Source organism: Patella vulgata, chromosome 3 (assembly GCF_932274485.2).
Source record: "Patella vulgata chromosome 3, xgPatVulg1.2, whole genome shotgun sequence".
Taxonomy (NCBI): domain Eukaryota; kingdom Metazoa; phylum Mollusca; class Gastropoda; family Patellidae; genus Patella; species Patella vulgata.
In genome coordinates, this window is record NC_065881.2 from 75013081 (window position 1) to 75036963 (window position 23883).

General features: G+C 36.0%; 3 protein-coding genes across 4 annotated transcripts; 1 reads left to right on the forward strand and 2 right to left on the reverse strand.

The window, feature by feature from the left end:
- Positions 1 to 1709: 1709 nt before the first annotated feature.
- On the forward strand, positions 1710 to 9464 carry LOC126815545 (DDB1- and CUL4-associated factor 10). 2 transcript variants are annotated; one of them, XM_050541237.2, is made up of 7 exons: positions 1710 to 1849; positions 2893 to 3238; positions 3616 to 3729; positions 4743 to 4940; positions 6345 to 6669; positions 7138 to 7197; positions 8586 to 9464. In XM_050541237.2, exons 2-7 carry the CDS (start codon positions 2976 to 2978, stop codon positions 9438 to 9440), a joined length of 1815 nt encoding a protein of 604 aa, XP_050397194.1. In that variant the 5' UTR covers positions 1710 to 1849; positions 2893 to 2975; the 3' UTR covers positions 9441 to 9464. The 2 variants fall into 2 exon arrangements, with proteins under 2 accessions (XP_050397194.1, XP_050397195.1); XM_050541238.2 differs by having other exon boundaries at positions 1710 to 1839.
- Positions 9465 to 13219: 3755 nt separating this feature from the next.
- Positions 13220 to 14775, reverse strand: LOC126815544 (acetylcholine receptor subunit delta). The gene has a single exon (XM_050541236.1). The coding sequence runs from the start codon at positions 14530 to 14532 to the stop codon at positions 13306 to 13308; it is 1227 nt and encodes a 408-aa protein (XP_050397193.1). The 5' UTR covers positions 14533 to 14775; the 3' UTR covers positions 13220 to 13305.
- Positions 14776 to 20639: 5864 nt separating this feature from the next.
- On the reverse strand, positions 20640 to 21549 carry LOC126815584 (acetylcholine receptor subunit delta-like). The gene has a single exon (XM_050541298.2). It carries the CDS (start codon positions 21522 to 21524, stop codon positions 20658 to 20660), a length of 867 nt encoding a protein of 288 aa, XP_050397255.2. The 5' UTR covers positions 21525 to 21549; the 3' UTR covers positions 20640 to 20657.
- Between the last annotated feature and the right edge of the window lie 2334 nt (positions 21550 to 23883).

A 23883-nucleotide genomic window follows, 5' to 3' on the forward strand; every position in this document is an offset into this window, starting at 1 on the left:
ACGATTGGTTTACAACAGTACAACATAATAAAATACTATAAACCAGAGAGGTAGAGCCTCCTTCATAATCCTTCACACATCTCGTTTTTCTTTTGAAGATCGTTTCATGCCCTTTTTTTTGATCTCCAAATGGCAAATCTTTAAAGCACTTTAAGAAAGTGGGCCTTTGAAAAGTAACCGATATCCACAAATGATTGCTATCACGTTGTTCATTTTTCGGTTACCCTTCGAACCTGCCAATTACGGTACGTCATTTTTGTGATGATAAACATTATTTTTGAACTAGGGAGCCTATATGCCTACCATCTAGAAACCAAAATGGCTATTGGGTCGCTATTTTAAGGAACAACGAGACATACACGAACAAAATTCTACTTCCTTCATTATTACCCACAGTGCAAACATTTCAAATGACATGCATATTTTTCAGATGACAGTGAGAATTTGGCAAATCAAATCATGTAATTTGAGTAGGCCGTTATATTGAAAAGTACGAAAGGAAAAAAACTACTCTAAAATGCACTACATGTTAAAACTGAATTATTTTAGTTATCAATATCTAAACGGTTAGTCGCGACTTTTGACAGATTAGCAACAAGTTGATTTCATTGAGCAAGCGATGCTAGCAAGATACAGAAAGCGATTTTTAAATACAAAGTCTAATTTTGTGTTTCATTGTGTTGGTATCACTTTGTTGACTTATAGGGCTTAAGCCAGTAATATAATAAACTTGTACGACCCGAATGATCTAGAACTAAACATCCAATTTGCAGGCATCTTGTTATTTTTTAGAATCTTTTTTAGAATCTGTTTATTTGAGAATGAAAGACTAAATATGTACGGTATGTAATTACCCGTAATTACCCAAGCTGGATAGATGAATAATCGCTGGGGCATAATAAACAACTGTGGTATAAGCCAACAAAGTTTGGAGGCAGACCACAATTGTAAAAATAAAATGAAATGGGGTTTAATGTCCTACTGTTCTGCTCCAAATGGGCTAATGAAGACGGGCATACGCCATACAGTGTGCTATGAGGGAAATTTTGCCTACTATATTATATCGAATTCCAACTGCCAAAGGATCTTTTACGTGCAACCAATGTACACACGGGAACTCGGTTTTTGGTATCATCCGAATGACTAGACAGCTGTCCTTGTCAGGCCCTCCGTCATGCATCACTGACAAGGGGAAACCGCGTCGGAAAATCCCGCGACCCACTTAGCCACCGTGGCCCCAAACCACCATTGTAGATCGTCTACTTATAACAATTCGCTCCCCTTTGCATGCCAATTAATGTTGATGTTTATGGTCTAGAATGGACAAAGATGAGCTGAATTAACATTTTCTGCAGGTTTTGGTAAATATTCATGATTTAGAGACTGAAGGATAGCAGATTTAACAGGTTGGTTTCGGTGATGTGTACGGCGAATAGTTACATGATTTTAGCCTATATTTACTACTTCAAGTTTGTGTATCTCAAAATTTTGGTGGTCAATCTAATACAAATTTCGTTGCAAGGACATGTGAGCATTTGTTTGTCTGTCTGTAGTGAAAAGCATTCAGCTCAACGAAAATTTTGGGAAAAGTTAGAGCCGTGCAAAGAAACAGAATTTTACAGTCAATGGAGAAATAATGGTGGTCTGTCTCCGTTTAAGTTAGTAAAGTTATTTCCCTTTATTAATATTCAATGAAAGAAATACTTTTAGTCGAAACGGAAAAGAGATTTTTTGCTGAAAAGTTATTTCATTGTTGTTGATTTTCTGTCTAATTCAAATGAAAAATGGGAGAGTCTAGCAATCTCTGACGTCAGAATTGTAAACATTGTACCAACTTAGGTAAAATGAGGTTTGTAGTACTTTGTCATTGACATCCAATTGATTAACTCACTGCACGATCCTAGTTATTCCCGTCGAATTCAGTGGGAACTACAATTATTATTAGATCTATATGAATATTAGAGAGAAAATGGATCTACAACAATCCCTGCCTGTTCGGTATAATTTTGTTAAATAACTTGAATAAAGGCGTACATTTCTAAAAATAAAAATCAAGGATGTAAGCTTGAATTAAACTATATTTCATTTAGGAACGGTTTGTGATCAGACGTTGCCCTATTCGTCCCTATTATTGGCCTAATGCCTATAATTAGCTGCAAATACCACTTTACTCCCACCTCTGTTCTATCTTTATCTTGTTATCTTATTCTAAAGCTATTTAGGATTCTTCTTTTTTCGTCAAAATGAATCATTTCTCGCCACAGCTGACACAAATTTATAATAATTCAACACTATATTTACAAGTAGAAATTTGCGATTCAAAAACATAAAAAAAATACATTTGAATTGGTCCGCCATTTTGGAATCCTTACTATCTATTTTTCACCGTGATTCTTCTTTGGTCGCTAAAAGGAATCATTTCTCGTTACATTTGACACAAAATTAAAATAATTTAACACTTAATTGTTCAGGTACCGGTAGATTTTGCAATTCAGCCATGAACCCGCGACCTCAATCTGTGCAAACGCGAGTTTCATATATATAGGCCTAATGGTGGACCAATTCAAATGTATTTTATTTATGTTTTTGAATCGCAAAATTCTACTTATAAATAGTGTTGAATTAGTATAAATTTGTTTCAGCTCTGGCGAGAAATCATTCATTTTGATGAACAAAAAGAATCCTAAATAGCTTTAGAATAAGATAGAACAGAGGTGGGGGTAAAAATGATATTTTCATATTACAGCTTAATAGGGACGAATAGAAACCGTGAGAGGATCGACATCGTCTGATTAGACACCGTTCCTAAAGGAACTAATACAAATATATCAAACAGAAGCTTGCTTATCTAAGCCTACAACTACAGTGTATATTTTTTTTAATATTCTGCAGATAGTAAGAGGCAGAACATTTTTGTAGTCAGTAGATGCCAAATGGGTTTTAATCTTGGTTAGTCACAGACTAAGACTTCAGGTATGACTGGGAATAGATTATCATTACCTGGAAGAAATCCTGCCTGTAATTATAGATTTACCAGTTGGACTGATAACTCAGGTATTTTTGAACCGTGGAAATGGTTGAGAAGTCGTGATACTGGCCTATTGAAAAACTCAGAGAGGAAAAGAATTTACCAGTCACTTTATAGCTGTGTTAAACCTATTGCTTTGTGGAATCCTCATGAAACACCAGATGGAAACAAACATGGTGCTGTTTTTAATTTTGATTTTTCTACTGATGGGTGAGGAAACCTGCTTTTTCTTTTCAGCTCATGCTTTTTAAAACAAGTAGAACAGGATTTGATTTTAACAAAAGTGGAATTTTATTTAATTTATTTATTATATTTTGAAATTATCTAATCGTGTCGTTGATGTGTACTATTGCCACTGCAGTCATGTCACATACTGCGATTCAGGTGCGATGATACGATTCGTATCACGATTCATAACCAGGTCCATATTTACCAGTAAAACAACAGGATGAATGAATAATTGATATTTTTACAGGTTAATTACTAAAACATCAAAAAAATTTAAAAAGATTCGAGAAAAATCGATGGACGAAAGTGTACAATATATTTTTATAAACATTATATAATAAGGCTTTTCAATGTTTCAGAACAATCCTGGTTGCAGCGTGTCAACATAGAAGCTTCCTCATGTTTGATCCTTTCAGTGGAAAATTGATCACAGAAAAAACAGAAGCTCATGCAGATTGTGTTAACTGTGTTAGGTAATTAAATTGGTGTTTGTCATTGTTAACAGGTACATAGCTTTTAAAACAGGTGTTGATAAGTCAGAATAGTAGATGATAGGGAATAACTGGTGTTGAGTCAGGGCCGTGTACTTGGGCTATTTATGCACAATTTGTAAAAATTTAATATGGGAGACAACTCCAATTAAATGTTGAGTTATTTACTTTATATTTAAACTCTAATGATATGATGCCCTTCCCTGCAGAGGTGGAAACAAGTCACAGAATCCCAAGTCTGAGTTCTAGGTCTTCACAAAGTCCAAATCGTGTTCAAGTTGCCATTAGCAATTTTTAACCAATAAGGAATAAGGCAAGTCCTTAGCTCTTCAAGTCTTGGGTTGTCCTGATTGTCAAGTCTCTAGTCACAATAGATATTTCAAGTCAAGCCACAGGACTCGATTTTCCACCTTTGCTTCCTTAAGTCTTTCAAGTTGCTAGTTGTCATGACTGTCAAATCTCTAGTTGCAATAAATATTTCAAGTCAAGTCACAGGACTTAAATTCCTACCTCTGCTTCCCTGACAGGTCATCATTTCTTGTAATTGAAAGCTTTAATAAGTCAGGGAATCACTGTGGCTAAGTGGGTAAGAAGCTGGCTTGCATTGGCCGAGAAAGTTCATCCAGATTTTCCAGCGTGATTCCCGCCTTGTCAGTGATGCAGGACGGAGGGCCTGACAAGGACAGCTGTCTTGTAATTTGGATGAGACGAAAATCCGAGGTCCCATGTACACATTGGCGTGCACGTAAAAGATCCCTTGACAGTTAGAATTCGATGTAAAAGTAGGCCGGAGTGCCGCTGTCCAGGCAAAATTTCCTTCATAGCACAATGTATGGCGTATGCCTGTCTTCATTAGCCCAGTTCGGGGAAAAACAGTAGGATGTTAAACTCCATTTCATTTCATTTCTTTAATAAGTCGCAAGCTGTTCAATATTGCTGTAACCTATTATATGGTTTTTTTTTATACCATGAAACCCCATTTGATTATTTTTCAGATTTTTGGATGGAAGACTTTTTGCCACATGTTCAGATGATAGAACTGTAGCATTATGGGATTGTCGTTATTTAAAGACTAAGATAAGAAGTTTAGAAGGTCATACATATTGGGTTAAGAATATAGAATATGACAGTAAAAATGGTTTGTTATTAACATCAGGATTTGATGGGAAAATCTGTACCTGGAATATTAATAAGTAAGTTCAGACTATAAGGAAAGGATATAATACCCCATCATTGGTATCCCCAGTGTCATCATTCCATTCTACTCCACTAGGACCTGGGTCCATTCAAGGGGGGAGAAACATATTCAATTTATCCTCCTTTGATCATTTTCTTAAAATTCCATAAATAGAATTAGAAAACAAATGAGCAAAGGGAAGTAACTCATATTATCTTGTAAACTTCTTCAAAATATTTTAGAGTATCTATTTTGTGTGCATGTCACTTCTTCAATATTAAATTTCTTGCAAACTTTCTCATAATTGAGCGTACAAGCTGCTGCATTGTGGTGAATGTAAAACAATGATGCTTGGTAAGACTAGTACACGTGTCTCAACTCTTTCTTGATTGGTTCATAGAATTAACCTACATATATGTGGCCAATGTATTCGTGATTGGATCCAGGGTTTAGTGAAATGATGCCACTAGGGATACCTATGATGATAATCCCCTGTTGTGACTCAGGGAGTAAGGCACTGGCTCAGTAACCTTGAGGTCCTCTGTTAGCAGAAAAATTTCCTTAGGATTTGTCAGTCTGATTTCCACTGTCAGTGGTGTACGATGGAGGGCATGGCATAGGACAGCATTTATTTGTTCAGATGGGAAGGAAAAATAAGGTCCAGCATGCTTGTTGGCATGCACGTTAAAGAACCCATGACTATTGAATTTTGATGAAGAGTTGGCTGAAATGCCACTGTGCAGGCAAAATTCCATTCATATCAAACTGAATGGTGTATGCCCATCTTCATTTGACTGGATGTTGCAGAAAAGTATGTATTATATTAAACATACATTATGCAAGAGCTAAATCTGTCTATTGCAGGTCTTTCGTTAGGCCTGAAATGTTATCTAAATTATTAATTAGACATTAATTAACTTATCCAAACCATAGTCAACTCTAGATGGCATCGCTAGCCTGCGATCTTAAGTGGATTGTGAGCCAATTTACTGTATAACTTTCCTTCTCGATTAAACGATTAAATAGATAATCAAGACTATGCTGTTTATCGTACTGACTTCAGTAATGATGACCGAGGCTAGGCAAAAATTTCATTGCTTTGTTTTTGGTTCATAGTGGATCAATTTTAATGAAATTTTCAGCAAATTGCCTTTACGTTATCTAGTTTTGAACTATTATAGTGAGAACTGCCAACTCATTATCGAATCTCCCATAATGTATCTTTAAACCAGTTCTCTTTCATTGCCCTACTGAGAAGTGGTTGGGTGGGGGTGTGCTGCTTGGATATACATAAGCTCGGACAATCGCCACACCCACATGAATTAGCTCATTCATTCCTGTGTAATTGTTTACACTGTTAAAAAAATGTTTTTTGTAAAGAATAAATCTGTGCTATATGATCTATTTTGTCTATTACCAGTTATTCAAGTCAAGAAGAAGTGTGTAATGAAGTATATTCTACAGTTGGTTTAATGAGATCAAAACTAAGTCCAGATAACTCTAAACTCATCATATCAACATCCAGAGGTTACATGATAATTATACATGACCTTGACCTGGCAACCTTAGCAACAGATTTGCAAGGTTTCAAACCTCATATGTACAGATTAGCACAAAGAGATGAGACCAGTAACTCTGAACTTGTCGTCAAGTACAATTCAGTTTTCCATAGAAAAAGGAACCGAGTGGAATATATTTCTGACTTTCAGAAAGGTTTTGAGGCTGAAGTTGTAGCAAGTCTGCAGGTAATGAGATGAAATCTTTTAAGAGTTCGAAAGGGGGGTTGGGTGGCCGAATGGTTTATGCGTGTGTGTTTGATCACAAGGTCTGTCATTGAGTCAAGCGGCCTGACAAGGAGTAGGGTCGCCTGTCCAACCTTGTGGGTTTTCTCCAGGTCCTCCGGTTTCCTCCCATTGCTAAAGACGTCTATGCGCGAGCGAATTATTGAAATAAAATTGAACCATATGTTAGTCTCGAAATGGCCTAACTCCATTTCTATCTATCTCTCTGTTTCATTAATTGATCCAGGATTATTCAGTATCCTCAAAGCAGGTCTGGGTCTTTGATAGATACATGTAATAAGCCAAACTTCTCCATTGTGACTATAAGCCAAACTCTCTCTCTCTCTCTCTCTCTCTCTCTCTCAAAGCTGGTCTGTGTCTTTGATGGATATATGTAATGAGCCAAACTTCTCCATTGTGATTATTTTCTAGGTTCATCCACATGGATGGTGTATCGTGTCGAGAAATACTAGCGTTAATGATGATTCGGAAGTAAGTATTTTGGTTTACAATTATGTAACTAAATTACAGTATGTAGGATATGAAACCAAGCATTGATATGCCTATTTAAAGACAAACATGTAAGAAAACGTTTTTAGTCTAAATAATAACATTATTGAAAGCCTATTTATTTGGTTATGTAACAAAATTTCTTTTTAAGATTAATATTGTAATGACCAATTTTAGCCTTGGAGCTCAACATGATTGTATGTTTGAAATACTTCAAAACCATACATTTGCTCACTATTATTATTATTTTTTTTTTGCCCATTTTCATTAGCCCAGTCGGAGCAGAACAGTAGGAAGTTATGCTTCATTTCATTTCATTTATTTATTTTTTTTGCAGAATTTATCTGGATTATCACCCTTTTTGTTAAAATCATTTAATGTCTAACTCATGACATCAACTGGCAGACTCAAAATTCAAGAGATGACCATCGTTTTCTTGTGAATCATTTTTTGTTCATTTTAAGTGAAGCCTGTATCATTTCAGGCCTGGGACTGTACAGCGCAGTGGACGCTTACCGCTTGCCCCCCCCCCCCTGATCCATTCACTTGATTTGATACTTATTGTTTATTTCTTGCCATGTCTATATTCTGTCTTGGTCTGGTGGGGTTGGATGGCCAAATGGTTAGCACGTGCGCACTGTATCATAAAGTCTGTCATTGAGTCAACTGGCGTGGTTTCGATTCCCCGGTTGTATGTGAAAAGGAGTAGGGTCGCCTGTCCAACTTTGTGGGTTTTCTCCGGGTCCTCCGGTTTCCTCCTACTGCTAAAGACCCCTATGCGCAAGCGAATTATGGAAATAAAATTGAACCATATGTTAGTCCCGAAATGACCTAGTATGTGTCAAGTGGCTGTTAAACCCTCTCTCTCTCTCTCTCTCTCTCTCTCTCTCTCTTGTCCGCAGGTTTATCTTGTAGATTTTATTTTGTGTGCATATAGATCCTCCTGTAGTTACTATTAGACGTATTGTCAATTAAAGAGACATTATTCAAGAGCTAAATCTGCCTATTGCATTTCTTTCTTTAGGTCTTAAATGTTATATACATAACTTACCAACACCATAATCAACTCTTGATGCCATACTACAGTCTAGATTTTCAAAAGATTTAAATCCGGTTTGTGGTTCAATTGCAGTTGAAAAATGGATAATCAAACTTTGTTTATTCTCGTATCAATGGTAGCAATGATAATCAAGGCTACAGTGTTATTGAAATGACTTTTGCTGGGCTCAGAGTGAAGTAATGTTACTCAAATTTTCAACATATTCCCTTTACATTATCTTTTTTTAAAACTATTATAGCGAGAACTACCAAATCTTTATCTAATCTTTCATAATGCTGCTTTAATTCACATATTTTTATTATTATTTTAGTGGACATGTGTACATGATATACAGTCAAGTGAATTTGATACCTGTGATTATGAAGTGGACTATGAAACAGCAGCACCTAGCACTTCCACAAATAATACTGTTGAGAAAAATCGACCTCATAATTCTACAATTAATAATACTTGTGAGAGAACGCGACCTCATATTCCTACTAGAGTCAGATTGGATTTACTACAACCCCTTGTTGGCAGCTTACTACCAAATTTTATCCAAGTTCCTGTAGCGGATACTTCCGAATCCAGTGAAACAAACTCAGCAAATGAAATCCCTGAAAGAGGAAACACTGATGATGACGACGATGATGATGATGATGATGATGATGATGATGGCTATCATCAAAATTTACAGGAAGCTTTGTTAAATTTTCGTGAACGTTCTGGCCTTGTTAATAATGAAGTTGTAGAGTCAATGGATGATACAGACAGTTCTGATTCAATGCTTTCCGAGCCAAGATCAGGTAACTCTGCATCAAGTCAGTGGCGTTTAAAGAACTTGTTTAAACACAAAGTTCCAAAGCTACATGGAAACAAAGCAAGACTTATGTTTTATAAACTAGAACCTAATGTTGGGGAGGGGTTTATTAAAGAGTTGTGTTTCAGTCACGATGGACGATTAATATGTTCGCCATATAAAGATGGCGTGCGACTTTTGGCCTTTAATGAGAAGTGTGACGAAGTTTGTGACTGTGTACCGAGTGAACCTACTAACTTGCACGTTGTCCAATCTAGTCAATGTCACACAAGTTACGTCCTTGCCACCAAATTTTCTCCCATTCACTGTATGTATGTTTCCGGTTGTCTGAGTGGAAAAGTTTTCTTCCATCAGCCTGTTCTTTAATCTCAATAAATTATTTACAACCTCTGGGATTTTCTTTGCTATAAAGGTTGTCCCCATTAAAATTTCTCCAGCAAGTTTTGAGTTATTAATAATACCTACAGTTATTGCTCAAAGTCATTGCTTAAATGAGCACGTTTTGAGGATTTGGTGCTATATACATGTAAATGAACCTATTATTTTTATTATTGTTATTAAATCACAGATTTATGGATCTCAACCATGTAAATGGTCAACAGACCACAACTTAAAATTTCTCCTACACACCGGTAGCCAAGCAGGGGGGTTGGATGGCCGAATGGTTAGCACGTGTGCGCTGTATCATAAGGCCTGTCATTGAGTCAACTGGCGTGGCTTGGAATCCCAGGTTGTACGTGACAAAGAGTGGGGTTGCCTGTCCAACCTCGTGGGTTTTCTCCGGGTCCTCTGGTTTCCTCTGGTTTCCTCCCACTGCTAAAGACCCCTACGCACAAGCAAATTTTTTAAATAAAAATAAAAACCACATGTTAGTCCCAAAATGACCTAGTCTGTGTTGAGTGGAGTTAAACCCCATTTCTCTCTGTCTCTCTCTGGGTAGCCAAGCTAATTGGTATATGACTGGAAAGGTTCTCAATGCTGCTGATAGAGAATTTGTTAGCTAATAATTTTTCATGTCCATTCAAATGTAAACTCTACAGATTGATGAGAAGTCATATCAAATGTTCTAGAAGGAGTAAGCACCCTTAGCAACGCCGCACATGACACCATTTCTATCCAAATAGAGCCATTAAAAAATAAGTTTATTGCTGTAATATAGATAAAAAAACCAACAGTTATAAAATGGTACAAACATATCACAATAATTCTTAGTTATTGACAATTATCAGTTATATACAATTCTAAGATAAGATAAAATTGATAAGTTTTATAATCGTGTAATACAGCGTTAATAATAAATAAAAAAAAAAAACATGTAAAAAAACTATTTTTGTAAAGTTACAAAAAATTGACAAGTGAAAGTTTAATATACATTTTGAACAACGTGTGTTTACTTTATTCAGTTTAAATAAGTAAGGATAAATACAGAAGAATATATTTACAAACAGACGATATATATAATAATTTACATACGATACCTTATAAGTCTACCTTATACGTCTACGCAGCACAGGTGCCGTGAGAGGGGGTGGGGGTCTAGAGGTATGCCGAGTAGTGTTTTATTTTATGTAAAATAGAAAAAAAAATTGGTAAATTAAAAACTATAAGCCACCTGCCCGGGCCTTCTCGTCGTGGGGTTCGGATTGAGGCTCTCGTCACCATCGGGCCCCTCTTCCGTTTTATCCAGTTCAACATGATTTTGGGTATTGAAGAAATAATAGTTTATGTGATGAAAAATGTTTTGATTTTTTGGCGTCTGATGGTCGCAGTTTTGATTTTTCCATTTGTTTAAAGCACCTAAGTCTCTAACTCATATCATCCAAAATCTTCCACATTGAAAACACGATTTATTTGCCGGTTTAAATCAACATTGATGTTGTGATCTTACCGGGAAAAGATGGCCTTCTGATATCCAATATTTAAGACAAAATAAACATTTAACAATTGGTACACGAATCGTGTACCATAATGCGTTTCAGCGCTATTTGTAATAAGGAACTCGAAAAACGAGGCTAGGCATATTCCACAAGTCATGTCAAACGGTGACGCTATATTCTTATCTGGAGAGCACGCCTAATAAATACTATCGGCGTAGACTGGAATAACCAGACGCTAGAGATTGAAATTCGGTTGAGAATACTGGCGTATTTCGCTGAACCTAACTGATTAGAAATTAGAGTAAAAACAGAAACGATTGAATGTAAATCAATTTATATACATTACATTATTGTATGCGTTGCGACCCATTTGTGTCAATTTCTAGGTCCCAAATATTTAATACCCATTTAGACTAAAATAGGAAATAATTTTTACCTGTTTGTGGCTCATTAAGTCGCATCGATATCATCCTTATCAGTGATTGTCGCGGCCTAGCGAATATTCACTGCTGATCAGTGTGGACGTAGCCACGTCTCGACAGTAGCTTATCCGAAAGGAACACTGGGATGTTGATTTGCAATATATCTGACCTCTCACACTGATCAGCAGTGAATATTCGCTAGGCCGCGACAGATTGCTGACCTCTATCGCGTGCACAAGCTTGAAAAAATCCGTAAAAAACTATAGTCTCGAATACGTTCAACGGGTTTTTGAAAAGTGCATAACGTTGGTACGGAATATCGACCTGGTTTGTCCCACCAAATTTGAAAAGAATCCGTCAACAACTGTAGCCTCTAACGCGTTCACAAGCCAATGTTTGACAGACAGACAGACGACTTGTTCCCCCCCCCCACCCCACCCCACCGGAAAAAAAACCCTGTCGACCATAGTTCTAAAATACCTACTGTTTGTAATAGACAGCAATCAGTGATCATCATGTGGAGTATTGATTTAGGGACGTGGCACCTTGCACACAGTCTCATATTATTGGTTATGTTCTGACATCTATCTGCCATATAGTTTGTACCGACTTGCCCACTGTCGTGGAGACCCTGTCTTGTCACTATGTTCAGAGTTCGCTAAAGAACTCGAAAACGCGTTTGCGGCCGTTCAATTTTAAAAGTTTTCCGGGAAGGACCAGTGTCGTATCACTATATTTCAGGTCGAAATATTTAAATATTTCTTTGGGGGTGGGTGGCGGTCATGAAGTCGCCGTACCCTGAGGCAGCTAGCCGTCGGGCCCCAGTGGCAAAATGACGCACTAGAGGAGGAGGGGGGGCGAACCCACTAAACCCCTAGAGGAGAGCCCCATCACTCTCCCCCAGGGTGTCATTTTGTCACTGGGCCCCGACAACTTGCTGCCTCAGGGCACGGCGACCTCATGATCCGTCACTGGGGAAGATCCCGATACCCCTCTTCACCCGGGAAAAAACCCCATTATATTTAACAAAGCTGTTGAGCTCCATTATCGGTTGAACGATAGCATTAGTCAGTCGAAGTTTACCCTTAGCAAAAAGTCTTGAATACCAGTCTAGTTTTCTATAGAACATCCAAATCCTACAGGTTTTCCTAAGGATTTATGGTAAAATTTCTATCGGGAAATACTATAGTAGACCTATTCTGTAGTGTTTTCTGTAGAAAATTCTACAGTTATCTTTTTTTGCCTTTAATCATGTTTCGTGAACAGACTGCACAGTTGTCCCACATCCTTCAGTTCCTTGTTTAATACTAACAACTATGAAGTTGTTATACATGTGCATTGAATTTAACAATTTAAAATCCAGCAAATGATCAAACAGTCTTCCCTCGGATTAACTTTAATCAGCCCGTTAGCAACAGATATTAAACGGATAGTTAACAAACCCGATAGAGTGTAACGGATCGTTAAAATAACTGGGTTTTGAATAACTAACCCCTGGTATACACAATGTAATAGCAGATGGTTTAAGCCGCGTGTTTGTCAAAAGCGAACCTGATACAAATGATAACACATTTCAAAGCAATGTTCTAAATCCTAACAAATTTCAACCGAAAGACGATGCAACATGTGAATAATTAGAGTATCAGCTATAGATTAAATATAAATAATTAGAGTATCAGCTATAGATTAAATAGAGTATCAGCTATAGATTAAATATAAATAATTAGAGTATCAACTATAGATTAAATTTGAATAATTGGTGCATCAACTATAGATTAAATATACAGATTAAATATGAATAATTAGATCATCAACCATAGATTAAATATGAATATTTGGAGCATCAACTATAGATTAAATATGAATATGTAGAGCATCAACTATAGATTAAATGGAGGAACAAACCGACATAACATTCTTCTCTACATGTCTCTATGTAAGCATGAGCACCAAAAGAACAGCTGTTGATAAACATGTTACTACTAGATACAACCAGAAGAAAAAAGCATCCAACAACCTGGCGACATCTTTCCAAGTCACAATATGAACGGAATCTTGAGTATTTTCAACGTTTTCGGTGCTGACTGGAGTTACCACTGTGTTATGGACGTTAACCATTTTCGAAGAACAGCGACGGCGACACAGAAAAAAATTGGTTACATTGCCAATTCCTTTGGAAACAGGGATTGAATCATCTTTGTGATGAAGTCGCAACACTAATGTTGTGATGATTACAGATATAGCACTAAGTGCCACAAGAATTGTCAGGTAAACCGCAAGCAATGAAATGTGAATCGATGTTTGAGGCATGTTCTCACTAATGATGGTCAGATAAACGACGTAAGCCAAAAGAATGGTGATAGTTAAGGACATCTTCTCACCAGATTCTGCCGGCAACGCAAATACTAAGTTTCCCATGAATGACAAAAAAATAACCGGCAAAATGATGTTCATGATGTAGAACGACCTACGACGTTTTAAAGTCAGTTCAAATTTCAATATAGATTTGAACTGATCTTTCGTTTCTTTCATAGAAAGATTTACAAGCTCCCATTGTCCATTTGGCCCATACTCGTCTAATGCGTTTTGACCAGCTTCAAGGCGCAGCTTTATTTCATCGAAACTTGATACTAGGGGATTCAACTCAATTGTGCAAACTTGAGTGTCGAACGGATAATATTTAATGTTTATATCACATGCTGTTTGGAATAGAATATTTGGGAACCAATAAACATCGCCGGTTCTGGTGAGTCGAATTGGCATGCCATCAAATCCTAACTCCTTGGTCTTCTCCACCATATTTCCAATTACCACATCAGGTCTCCAGATTTTGAACTGTGGTACAACCATGTCTTCCAATCCATTAAATCTACCTGAATCCCATGCCAGGAAAGTGTCCGTCCATTTAAGACCCATGTAACCAAATGCCACCAGTGTTTGATCTTTTTCCTTAACCTCGCTGATAGAAACCAAGGAGAAGACTACCGATACCTCTAAAGCATCTGTATCGCTTTCAACGGGTCGGAGATGTGGATTGTATACACTGTCACGAAATATTTCAGTATATAATTTATAACGATCGTCTTTAGTGGCGGAATCGACGCTTGATATCACCGTACCAACTATCCAATAAATGACCTGAAAATCGTGTATCTTCATGTTGTTTCCTTTTAAAAAAAGATCAAAGGCATATATTGTTGGACGCCAGCCTCCAAAGACTGGCCGTCACCAGCTAGATCCGTGCCTTTCTTTAGACTGGTATAAACGTCCCTAATTCTTAAAAAAAGTTATTGCCCTCTGAAATTTAATACTGTTTATATTGGATATATAAAACCAGCTTTACAGTTTCACGATTACGGCATCAGTCCTTCGTTGTCTCCGGAATCAATTTAAAAGCCACCTTCCTTCAGCACCACCGAATATCGAGTGGGTTGGAATTTTGTGCGCTTTATATATGGTTTAATTCAAAAAGAAAAGTGTTTTGAGTCTCACTCAAGTGAATCGACTATGAATTATGCAAACAGAAAAGATCTCCATCTATTCAACTGAGAATTAAAGAAATACATGTCTATAAGTCAATAAACGATAGTTTATATAAAATATCCATTCATACACACACAGTTTGTGACGTTCACTGGGAGTAGCTCATTATTGTACAGTAAAGAAAACAGGATTTTTATTTCAGTTCATTGCATCTCGCGCGTGTGGTGTGACATGCATGATATAGTAATTGACGCTGTGGTATTAAAGTAGCTAAGTCTCTAATATCATCAAAAACCTTCGACAATGAAAACACGAATTATTTGTCAATTTTAATCAACATTGGTGTTGTGATCTTACCGGGAAAAGATGGGCTTCTGATATCCAATATTTAAAACAAAATAAACATTTTACGATTGGTACACGAATCGTGTACCATAATGCGTTTCAGCGCAATTTGTAACAAGCGACTTAGAAGAACGAGGTTAGACATATTCCACAAGTCATGTCAAACGGTGACCCTGGAGATCATGCCCAATAAATACTATCGGTGTAGACTGGAATAACCAGACGCTAGAGATTGACATTCGATTGAGACTTCTGGCGTATTTCGCCGAACATAACTGCTTTGTAAATTAGAGTAAAAACGGAAATGATGGAATGTAAATCAATTTTTTTTACATTCATATTACATTATTATATACCTTGCGACCCATTTGTGTCAATTTGTAGGCCCCAAATATTAACGTTTTAGCTCCTTTAAATAGACATTTGAACTAGTCTAATTCTCGAGAAACGATGCTTGTTCATCCAGCCGATCTAATGTGTTTTAATTAATGACTGTAAATATTTGTCTGAGTGCTAATAGGTACTATTTAATGATATGTACTTCTTGATTGAAATAAATACAATCAAAGATGTATTTTCATTTGATTGTAATTCATCTCTTTTTGAGATACAGTTATCATTCGGTAAGTGTAACATTTTGTTTAGTTATTAACATGATCAAAGGATGAACCAAATCATCTTTCGAAGATTTCTAACGATAACCCTCAGAGTTACGCTCCTTGTTTGAAAAACCCCTTGAACACTGCAGGGGCCACACCTATCATTAGATCTATGTGGAATTTCATGATTTACGACTTTGGATTACGAACGTTGCGAATGTCCCAGAGGTTAACATTACCGTTGGAAAATTGAAACAGGTTGTTCAACTTGGTTAATGGACGTATCCTATCTTTTTCCGGTTTCTGAAAATAAGTTATGCCGCATAATAGCGACGTTCTGTAAATAATGATATGGCCACAATTATTACTGAATCATTACGGAATGTTAAGAATGTATTCTAGGAAGGCCCTAGTCACAAAACCTTTTATACGCTATCCTTGGATGATTCTTAAGCAATTTATGTTTTGTTATGTGAAGGAAGAACCCAATTGATTTTTGACAGCGATTTCCAGAGTTACATGTATACCTCGTGCTTCAGTTGTTTCCTTAACATTTTTGACAATGATTTATATTAGCGGTACGACAATTTAAAGTTGAAGGGTGATGTTTGTTTTGTTACCTGGCAACGTTAGAATTTTAATGTTTTGTTATGCGTATGTTAAGGAAGAAACGTATTGATTTTTGACAGTAATTCCCAAAGTTATACCCCTTGCTGATCCCCGTTCTAAGCTGAAATTTCTTTATCTAGTAATTTTCAGTTGTTTTATATTACCGGCACGCCAATTTAAAGTTGCTGGGTGGCGTATGTTTTGTTGCCGGACAACCGCATTGTTATCTTAAATAGTTGAACCAACTAATGGTATAAGATGATTAAAATGATGAAATATACAGTAATCAGTATTATATGAAATTGGTTTCATTTCGCAATGAAGGCTATATTGTTTTCCAGCGCACACTCTACCATTGGTTACCAGGTACGAAAAAGTAACTCGACCGTCATCAAAAGACTTTTTTTCTTCCTTTTCTTTTGTAAGGATACTAATACCGGCATTGTTTCTTTTCAGATCCAATGATTTCTTTACAAACAAGCCGATGCCGAAGGGAATTATAAAGTATTCATAAGCCATTCTTTATCATTATTATTCTTCGATTTATATAGCGCATCATTACACATGAGTGTTTTTAAAGCACATTCACAACAAAAAATAAGTTTGTCTTAAAACTCTGGATGGAAGAGGACTCTCGAAGCGTTTTTGGAAGATCACTCCTCATTTTAGCTGCTTTGACGGAGAAAGCATAGTCACCAGGACGCTTATTATGTTTAGGAATCCCCAATATGCTACAATCATTTGAAGAACATTTGGGTTGGATCGCCGGGGTGTATATAAATCAAAGAGTTCTTTTAAATAACAGGGTGCAGTGTCAGAATAAATTGATTCAAACACATTCACAAGAGCTTTAAACTGAACCCGCACTTGAATTGGAAATCAATGGAGTTTCTGTTACTTAGCTGATGTATGATATATTCAGACGCTTGCTTTTTTTGTAATCGGTTAACATTTTTGCGACATGATACAATTATGCCCACCCTGTACTTGATGTCAATAGCCTTGTAATTAATACATGTAGTACATGTAGTTATTTACGCAAAAGCACAGGATATGCTGACTTCAGTTTTTGCCGGATAATTTTTAAATTTGGTCTTAACCGTTGTGGTCAGTAGGAGACGAACCGTATAGATATGGACACAGTATATCATTCATATCCACATTGATTTTGATACAAATTCTTCGATTTTCCATTCCGAAGTTACCCTCATCCCACCACCACGTCACCCCTCTTTTTAAATTTAGTAGGAAAGCATTGGAGTTTTAAGAAGACGAATCCTCTCAGCGTGGAGTGCTCTGCGACCTCCCGTTCTTAATCACTTTGTAAAATATTTGCAATAATGCCAATAAATATGTTTTAAATAACGACTTTCACTTCATTGTACGGAATTAACGGTGTGAAGCATGCGCTTAGTAGGACAAAGGCTTCAAAATTGCCATGACTATTGATTTACATACAAACTTTGAGGTTCTATAAATGGTCCATTAAATATATATTATATAGTACTAGAACACTTAGTATAGATACAGTCATTTGATTTATTATACTGCAACGTCTCAACAAGTTTTCACTAATGGTTTTCAAGCAAATACCTAACGTAGCCTACAAATGAGACATATCATTGCTGAGATATATAATCTAAAAATAGAGAAAAATGGGGTTTAACTTCCACTCGACACAAACTGGGTCATTTTAGGACTAATGTAATATGGTTCAATTTTATTTCAATAATTCGCTTGCGCGTAGGGGTCTTTAGCAGTGGGAGGAAACCAGAGTACCTGAAGAAAACCCACAAGGTTGGACAACCGACCCTTCTCCTTGTCACGTACAGCCGCGGAATCGAAATCACGTTAGTTGACTCAACGACAGACCTTATGATGCAGCACGCATACGCTAACCATTCGGTCACACACCCCCCCCCCCCCCAAATATAAAAATAATCTGTTTACATTGATGTTAAAGAATATGCTGCTGCGTACATTATTCAATAGCCCGTGCTTTTTCATACCCGTGGGTAAAGTTAATACAATAAGCACCTATTTGGACTTAAATTAAAGGAAGTACAGTCTGCGAAAATAATATATGAGTCGCCTGGTAACATTAATATGGTCAAAACTGATACAGTTATATGGGACAACAATCACTGGTTTATTATACACAAGCACGACGTTTCGATAAGTATTCTCTTATCGTTATCAAGCACAATGATATCATTGTTGTCCCATATAACTGTGTCAGTTTTGTTATGTTTTCAATTGCTAAATGCCACTAAAGGATTATATTAATATGGCCATGTACTCAGATCGATTAGAAGGGATAGCATATTGTTTACTGTTTTCGTTTACCTTTTTGAAAATTAATATTTTAAAATCGAGTTCTTTTCTGACAAGCGCACAGTAATTGAGCGTTAAGCGTGCTAATATTGATATGCGGGCTATGACGTTAGAATTGTGACCAATCAGAACGCAATCAAACATTATCTCAATAAAGAAACATTTACCATATACTGTCTTTTAAATATATAATTATGCAAGGTGTGGTTATGTGTAAAGCAAATTCCAAAATTATCAATATGGACAAACCGTTAAGAAATATGATCCTTGCCCCGTGAATCCAGCGCCATACGCATAACATTTTCCACCCGCCGAGCACGGGTGTACGGCCGGCGAGCATAAAGCATCATCTACAAATTAAATATGAATAATTGGGGTATCAACTACAGTATAGGAATAATTAGATCATCAACTATACAGATCAAATATGAGCATCAACTACAAATTAAATATGAATAATTGGGGTATGAACTACAGTATAGGAACCATTGGAGAATCACTTATAAATTAGATATGAATAATTGGAGCAACAACCGCAGCTTAAATATGAATAATTGGAGCATCCACAACAGATTTAATACAAATTAATGGAGCATCAACTATATATTAAATATAAATACAACTACAGATTATGTATGAATAATCAACTATAGATTAAGATATAAATACAACTATAGATTAAATATAAATACAACTATAGATTAAATATAAATACAACTATAGATTAAATATAAATTCAAGTATAGATTATGTATGAATAATCGGGGTATCAACTATAGAATAAGATATAAATACAACTATAGAATAAGATATAAATACAACTATAGAATAAGATATAAATACAACTATAGATTGAATATAAATAATTAGAGTCTCAACTATAGATTAAATATGAATAATTGGAGCATCAACTATAGATTAAATATAAATACAACTACAGATTATGTATGAATAATCGGGTTATCAACTATATATTGAGATATAAATACAACTATAGATTAAATATAAATACAACTATAGATTAAATATAAATACAACTATAGATTAAATATAAATTCAAGTATAGATTATGTATGAATAATCGGGGTATCAACTATAGAATAAGATATAAATACAACTATAGAATAAGATATAAATACAACTATAGAATAAGATATAAATACAACTATAGATTGAATATAAATAATTAGAGTCTCAACTATAGATTAAATATGAATAATTGGAGCATCAACTATAGATTAAATATAAATACAACTACAGATTATGTATGAATAATCGGGTTATCAACTATATATTGAGATATAAATACAACTATAGATTAAATATAAATACAACTATAGATTAAATATAAATACAACTATAGATTAAATATAAATTCAAGTATAGATTATGTATGAATAATCGGGGTATCAACTATAGAATAAGATATAAATACAACTATAGAATAAGATATAAATACAACTATAGATTAAATATAAATAATTAGAGTCTCAACTATAGATTAAATATGAATAATTGGAGCATCAACTATAGATTAAATATAAATACAACTACAGATTATGTATGAATAATCGGGTTATCAACTATATATTGAGATATAAATACAACTATAGATTAAATATAAATACAACTATAGATTAAATATAAATACAACTACAGATTAAATATAAATTCAAGTATAGATTATGTATGAATAATCGGGGTATCAACTATAGAATAAGATATAAATACAACTATAGATTAAATATAAATAATTAGATTAAACTATAGATTAAATATGAATAATTGGAGCATCAACTATAGATCAAATATGAATAATTGGAAAATTAACTGTACATTAAATATGAAAAATTGGAATATTAACAGCACATTAAATATGAATAACAGCAAACACCTGCCATTATTCCCACGCCTCTATGTAAGCACAGACAGTAAAAGGACAACTGTTGATAAAGCTGTTATCAATAGATATAGCCAGAAGAAAAAAACATCCAACGACCTGGCTACATCTTCCCAAGTCACATTATCATCGGAATCTTGAATACCATCAATGCTTTCTGTGCTGGATAGGGTTACAACCGTATTTTGGGTGTTTACGATTTTCGAAGAACGACGACGGCGACCCCGCAAAAAAATTGTTACTTTTCCAATTCCTCTGGAAACAGGGATTGAATCATCTTTGTGGTGAAGTCGCAATATCAATGTTGTGATGATTACAGATATAGCGCTAAGTGCCACAAGACTCGTCAGATAAACCGCAAGTAATGAAATGTGAATCGATGTTTGAGGCATGTTCTCACTAATGATGGTCAGATAAACGATGTAAGCCAAAAGAATGGTGATTGTTAAGGACATCTTCTCACCAGATTCTGCCGGCAAAGCAAATACTAAGATTCCCATGAATGACAAAAAAATAATTGGCAAAACGACGTTCATGATGTAGAACGACCTACGACGTTTTAAAGTCAGTTCAAATTTCAATATAGATTTGTACTGATCGTTCGTTTCATTCAAAAAAAGATGTACAAGCTCCCATTGTCCATTTTGCCCATACTCTTCAAAAGGGTCGTGGTCACTTGCAAGGACTAGCTCTATTTCGTTAGTCTGTGATACCAGTGGATTCAACTGAATTGTGCACACTTGAGTGTCGAAAGGATAATATCGCAGGTTTATATCACATGCTGTTTGGAACAGGATATTTGGGAACCAAAACACGTGACCGGTGTTGGTGAGTCGAATCGGCATCTCGTCAAATCCTAGCATGGTGGTCTTCTCCACCATATTTCCAATTACAACATCGGGTCTCCATACCTGCACTTGTGGCACAACCATGTATTCCAATCCATTATATCTAGTTGAATTCCAAGCCAAGAAAGTGTCCGTCCATCTAAGACCTATGTAACCAAACCCCACCAGTGTTTGATCTTTTTCCCGAACCTCGCTGATGGAAATCAGGGAGAAGGTTACCCATACCTCTAAAGGATCTGCATCGCTTTCAACTGGTCGGAGATTGGGATTATAAAATCTGTCAACAAATAGTTCAGTATATAAGTTATAACGATCCTCTTTAGTGGTGGAATCGACGCTTGAGATCAACATACCAACTATCCAATAAATTACTTGGAACTCCAGTATATCCATGTCAAGGATGTGTATTGCTGCACGTCCACCTTCAAAAAACTATCTGGCACCACACCTCAGATGCGATTAGATGTACGTCTTTCTTTAGACTCTCAAAAATCAACTTACGCTGGCGTAGATGGTACTTAGGTCTTGACAAAAATATTGGTCTCTGGTCGCTATAATTCTATTAAAGCTATTATCGACTGTGATTTAATAGTGATAGTCTTGGATGTAGAAAAAATGCTATACGATTTCACTGTTAGACACCAATTCTTGGCCGTCGCCTGCTTCCAGTGCCATGGAATATCTGGTGGCAATGATTTGTGTGCGCCTATACATATTTCATTATTTTGAGTTCACTGAAGTATGAAGAAAATTGGCCATGTATTACGAAAATAATACAGCCGAAGATGAAGAAGTCTATATAAAATATTAATTCACACACAGGTTGTAATGTTACCTTGAGATAGCTCATTGGTATCCATTTAGTTTAGTTCTTTAAATCTTGCGAGTTGATGTGGCATTATGGATAATATACTCTTCAAAAAAAAGTAGGGGATAGTTAGAAACAATACAAAACTGCGGAAATGCACTGCTGTTTTTATTAGAGCTAACCAGTGTATGTTAATAACAGGCCAATGGCCTACACATGAACATAAACAGTTCATATAGGCGGCTTATCTGACGGTCCCATTTCACTCGCAAAGAGAAACACTGTCAAAAGTGAAAATGACTCACTTCTATTGCAGTGCCACGGCCAATTCTTGCAGTGTTGTCGTTTGACGTTGACGTCGACAAACACTTCTCCCGATCATGTCCCAGACATGCTCTATAGGGGAAAGGTCGGGACTCATGGCTGGCCAAGGCATATGAACAATACTATGGCAAGCCAAAGCGGAATTAATTTCAAGACCGTTTTTCTGTATGGAAAGCGAAAAAATCTAGTATATAACAATTTTTCATCACCTTCCAAGCATTTTTTTTCTGTACAAAACGACGTATATCAATAAAGATTATTTTTTCCACTGCTGCTCTTGTATTTTGTTATAATCAAGTCAATAATACAACTGTACTGTTCACAGAAATATTTTATCACTATATTCGGTTTTTATAAACAATTCAACAAAATTATTTTTCACATGTCAAGACAAAAAAATACACATGTCAAGGCGAAAAAATTCACATGTCAACACTAAAATATTCACACGTCAAGACGGAAAAATTCACATGTCAAGACGAAAAAATCATATATCACGAGCAATCATATATACCAATCACATGATTAATTACATCATAATTAGCCATAAAGACTGTGAATCTGAGAATATACAATTAATAGAATGTGCGTAGTTCTTGTAGGGAGAAGATGTAGGAATTTCCATCAGCAGACTCACGGAGTCTGCATGGGTGCGGGTTAGAGAGAATGACTTTATTATAATGCCCGTAACTATGTAACCTATGTAGCAGTGTTTAATATAAAAGGTAGAACCGAATGTTGTATTTGTTGTTTCTGTTGATGATACTATTTAAGATGCAGTATATTCAATCACAATGTCAAGTCGTCATTAATGGGGAATGTCAGAATAACATTTAAAGATACGAGCTAACTAGTTATGTGCGACCAGAGACACTACTTGATGATTAAGTGCTGTTCCAAAATATGTGGTAAGAAACGATGCATGGGTTATTCGCCGGATGTGGCGACCGGTTTTAGCCATCTTCCGCTCTCCACGTCTGACAGACGACCCATGGTTCTACGGATGGTAAAAGGTTATTCCCCTCGATTGCTACACCCGGTTGTTATGTTTACGTGGTTGTTGTTGGTTGGGCTTATGAAATTGAAGGCTATCTTTGGGCCCACAAATCACCACTGATACAGGAGTGGGAGAGACAAATGCTGAAAGCGTGTTTTTCATAATTTCTCGTCTCGTGTTGAAAGAATGTATATGGGTCCCTTAAGGCGATATTGTTCAGTCCGACTTAGTAGTACTGATTTAAGATTGTCCAAAGAAAAAAA

Coding starts and splice junctions, on each gene's coding strand:
- LOC126815544 (XM_050541236.1), bottom strand. CDS start 14,532: ATGAAGATACACGATTTTCAGGTCATTTATTGGATAGTTGGTACGGTG.
- LOC126815545 (XM_050541237.2), top strand. CDS start 2,976: ATGACTGGGAATAGATTATCATTACCTGGAAGAAATCCTGCCTGTAAT. Junction 4,941..6,344: donor TGTACCTGGAATATTAATAA/GTAAGTTCAGAC, acceptor GTCTATTACCAG/TTATTCAAGTCAAGAAGAAG. Junction 7,198..8,585: donor GCGTTAATGATGATTCGGAA/GTAAGTATTTTG, acceptor TTATTATTTTAG/TGGACATGTGTACATGATAT.
- LOC126815584 (XM_050541298.2), bottom strand. CDS start 21,524: ATGGTGGAGAAGACCACCATGCTAGGATTTGACGAGATGCCGATTCGA.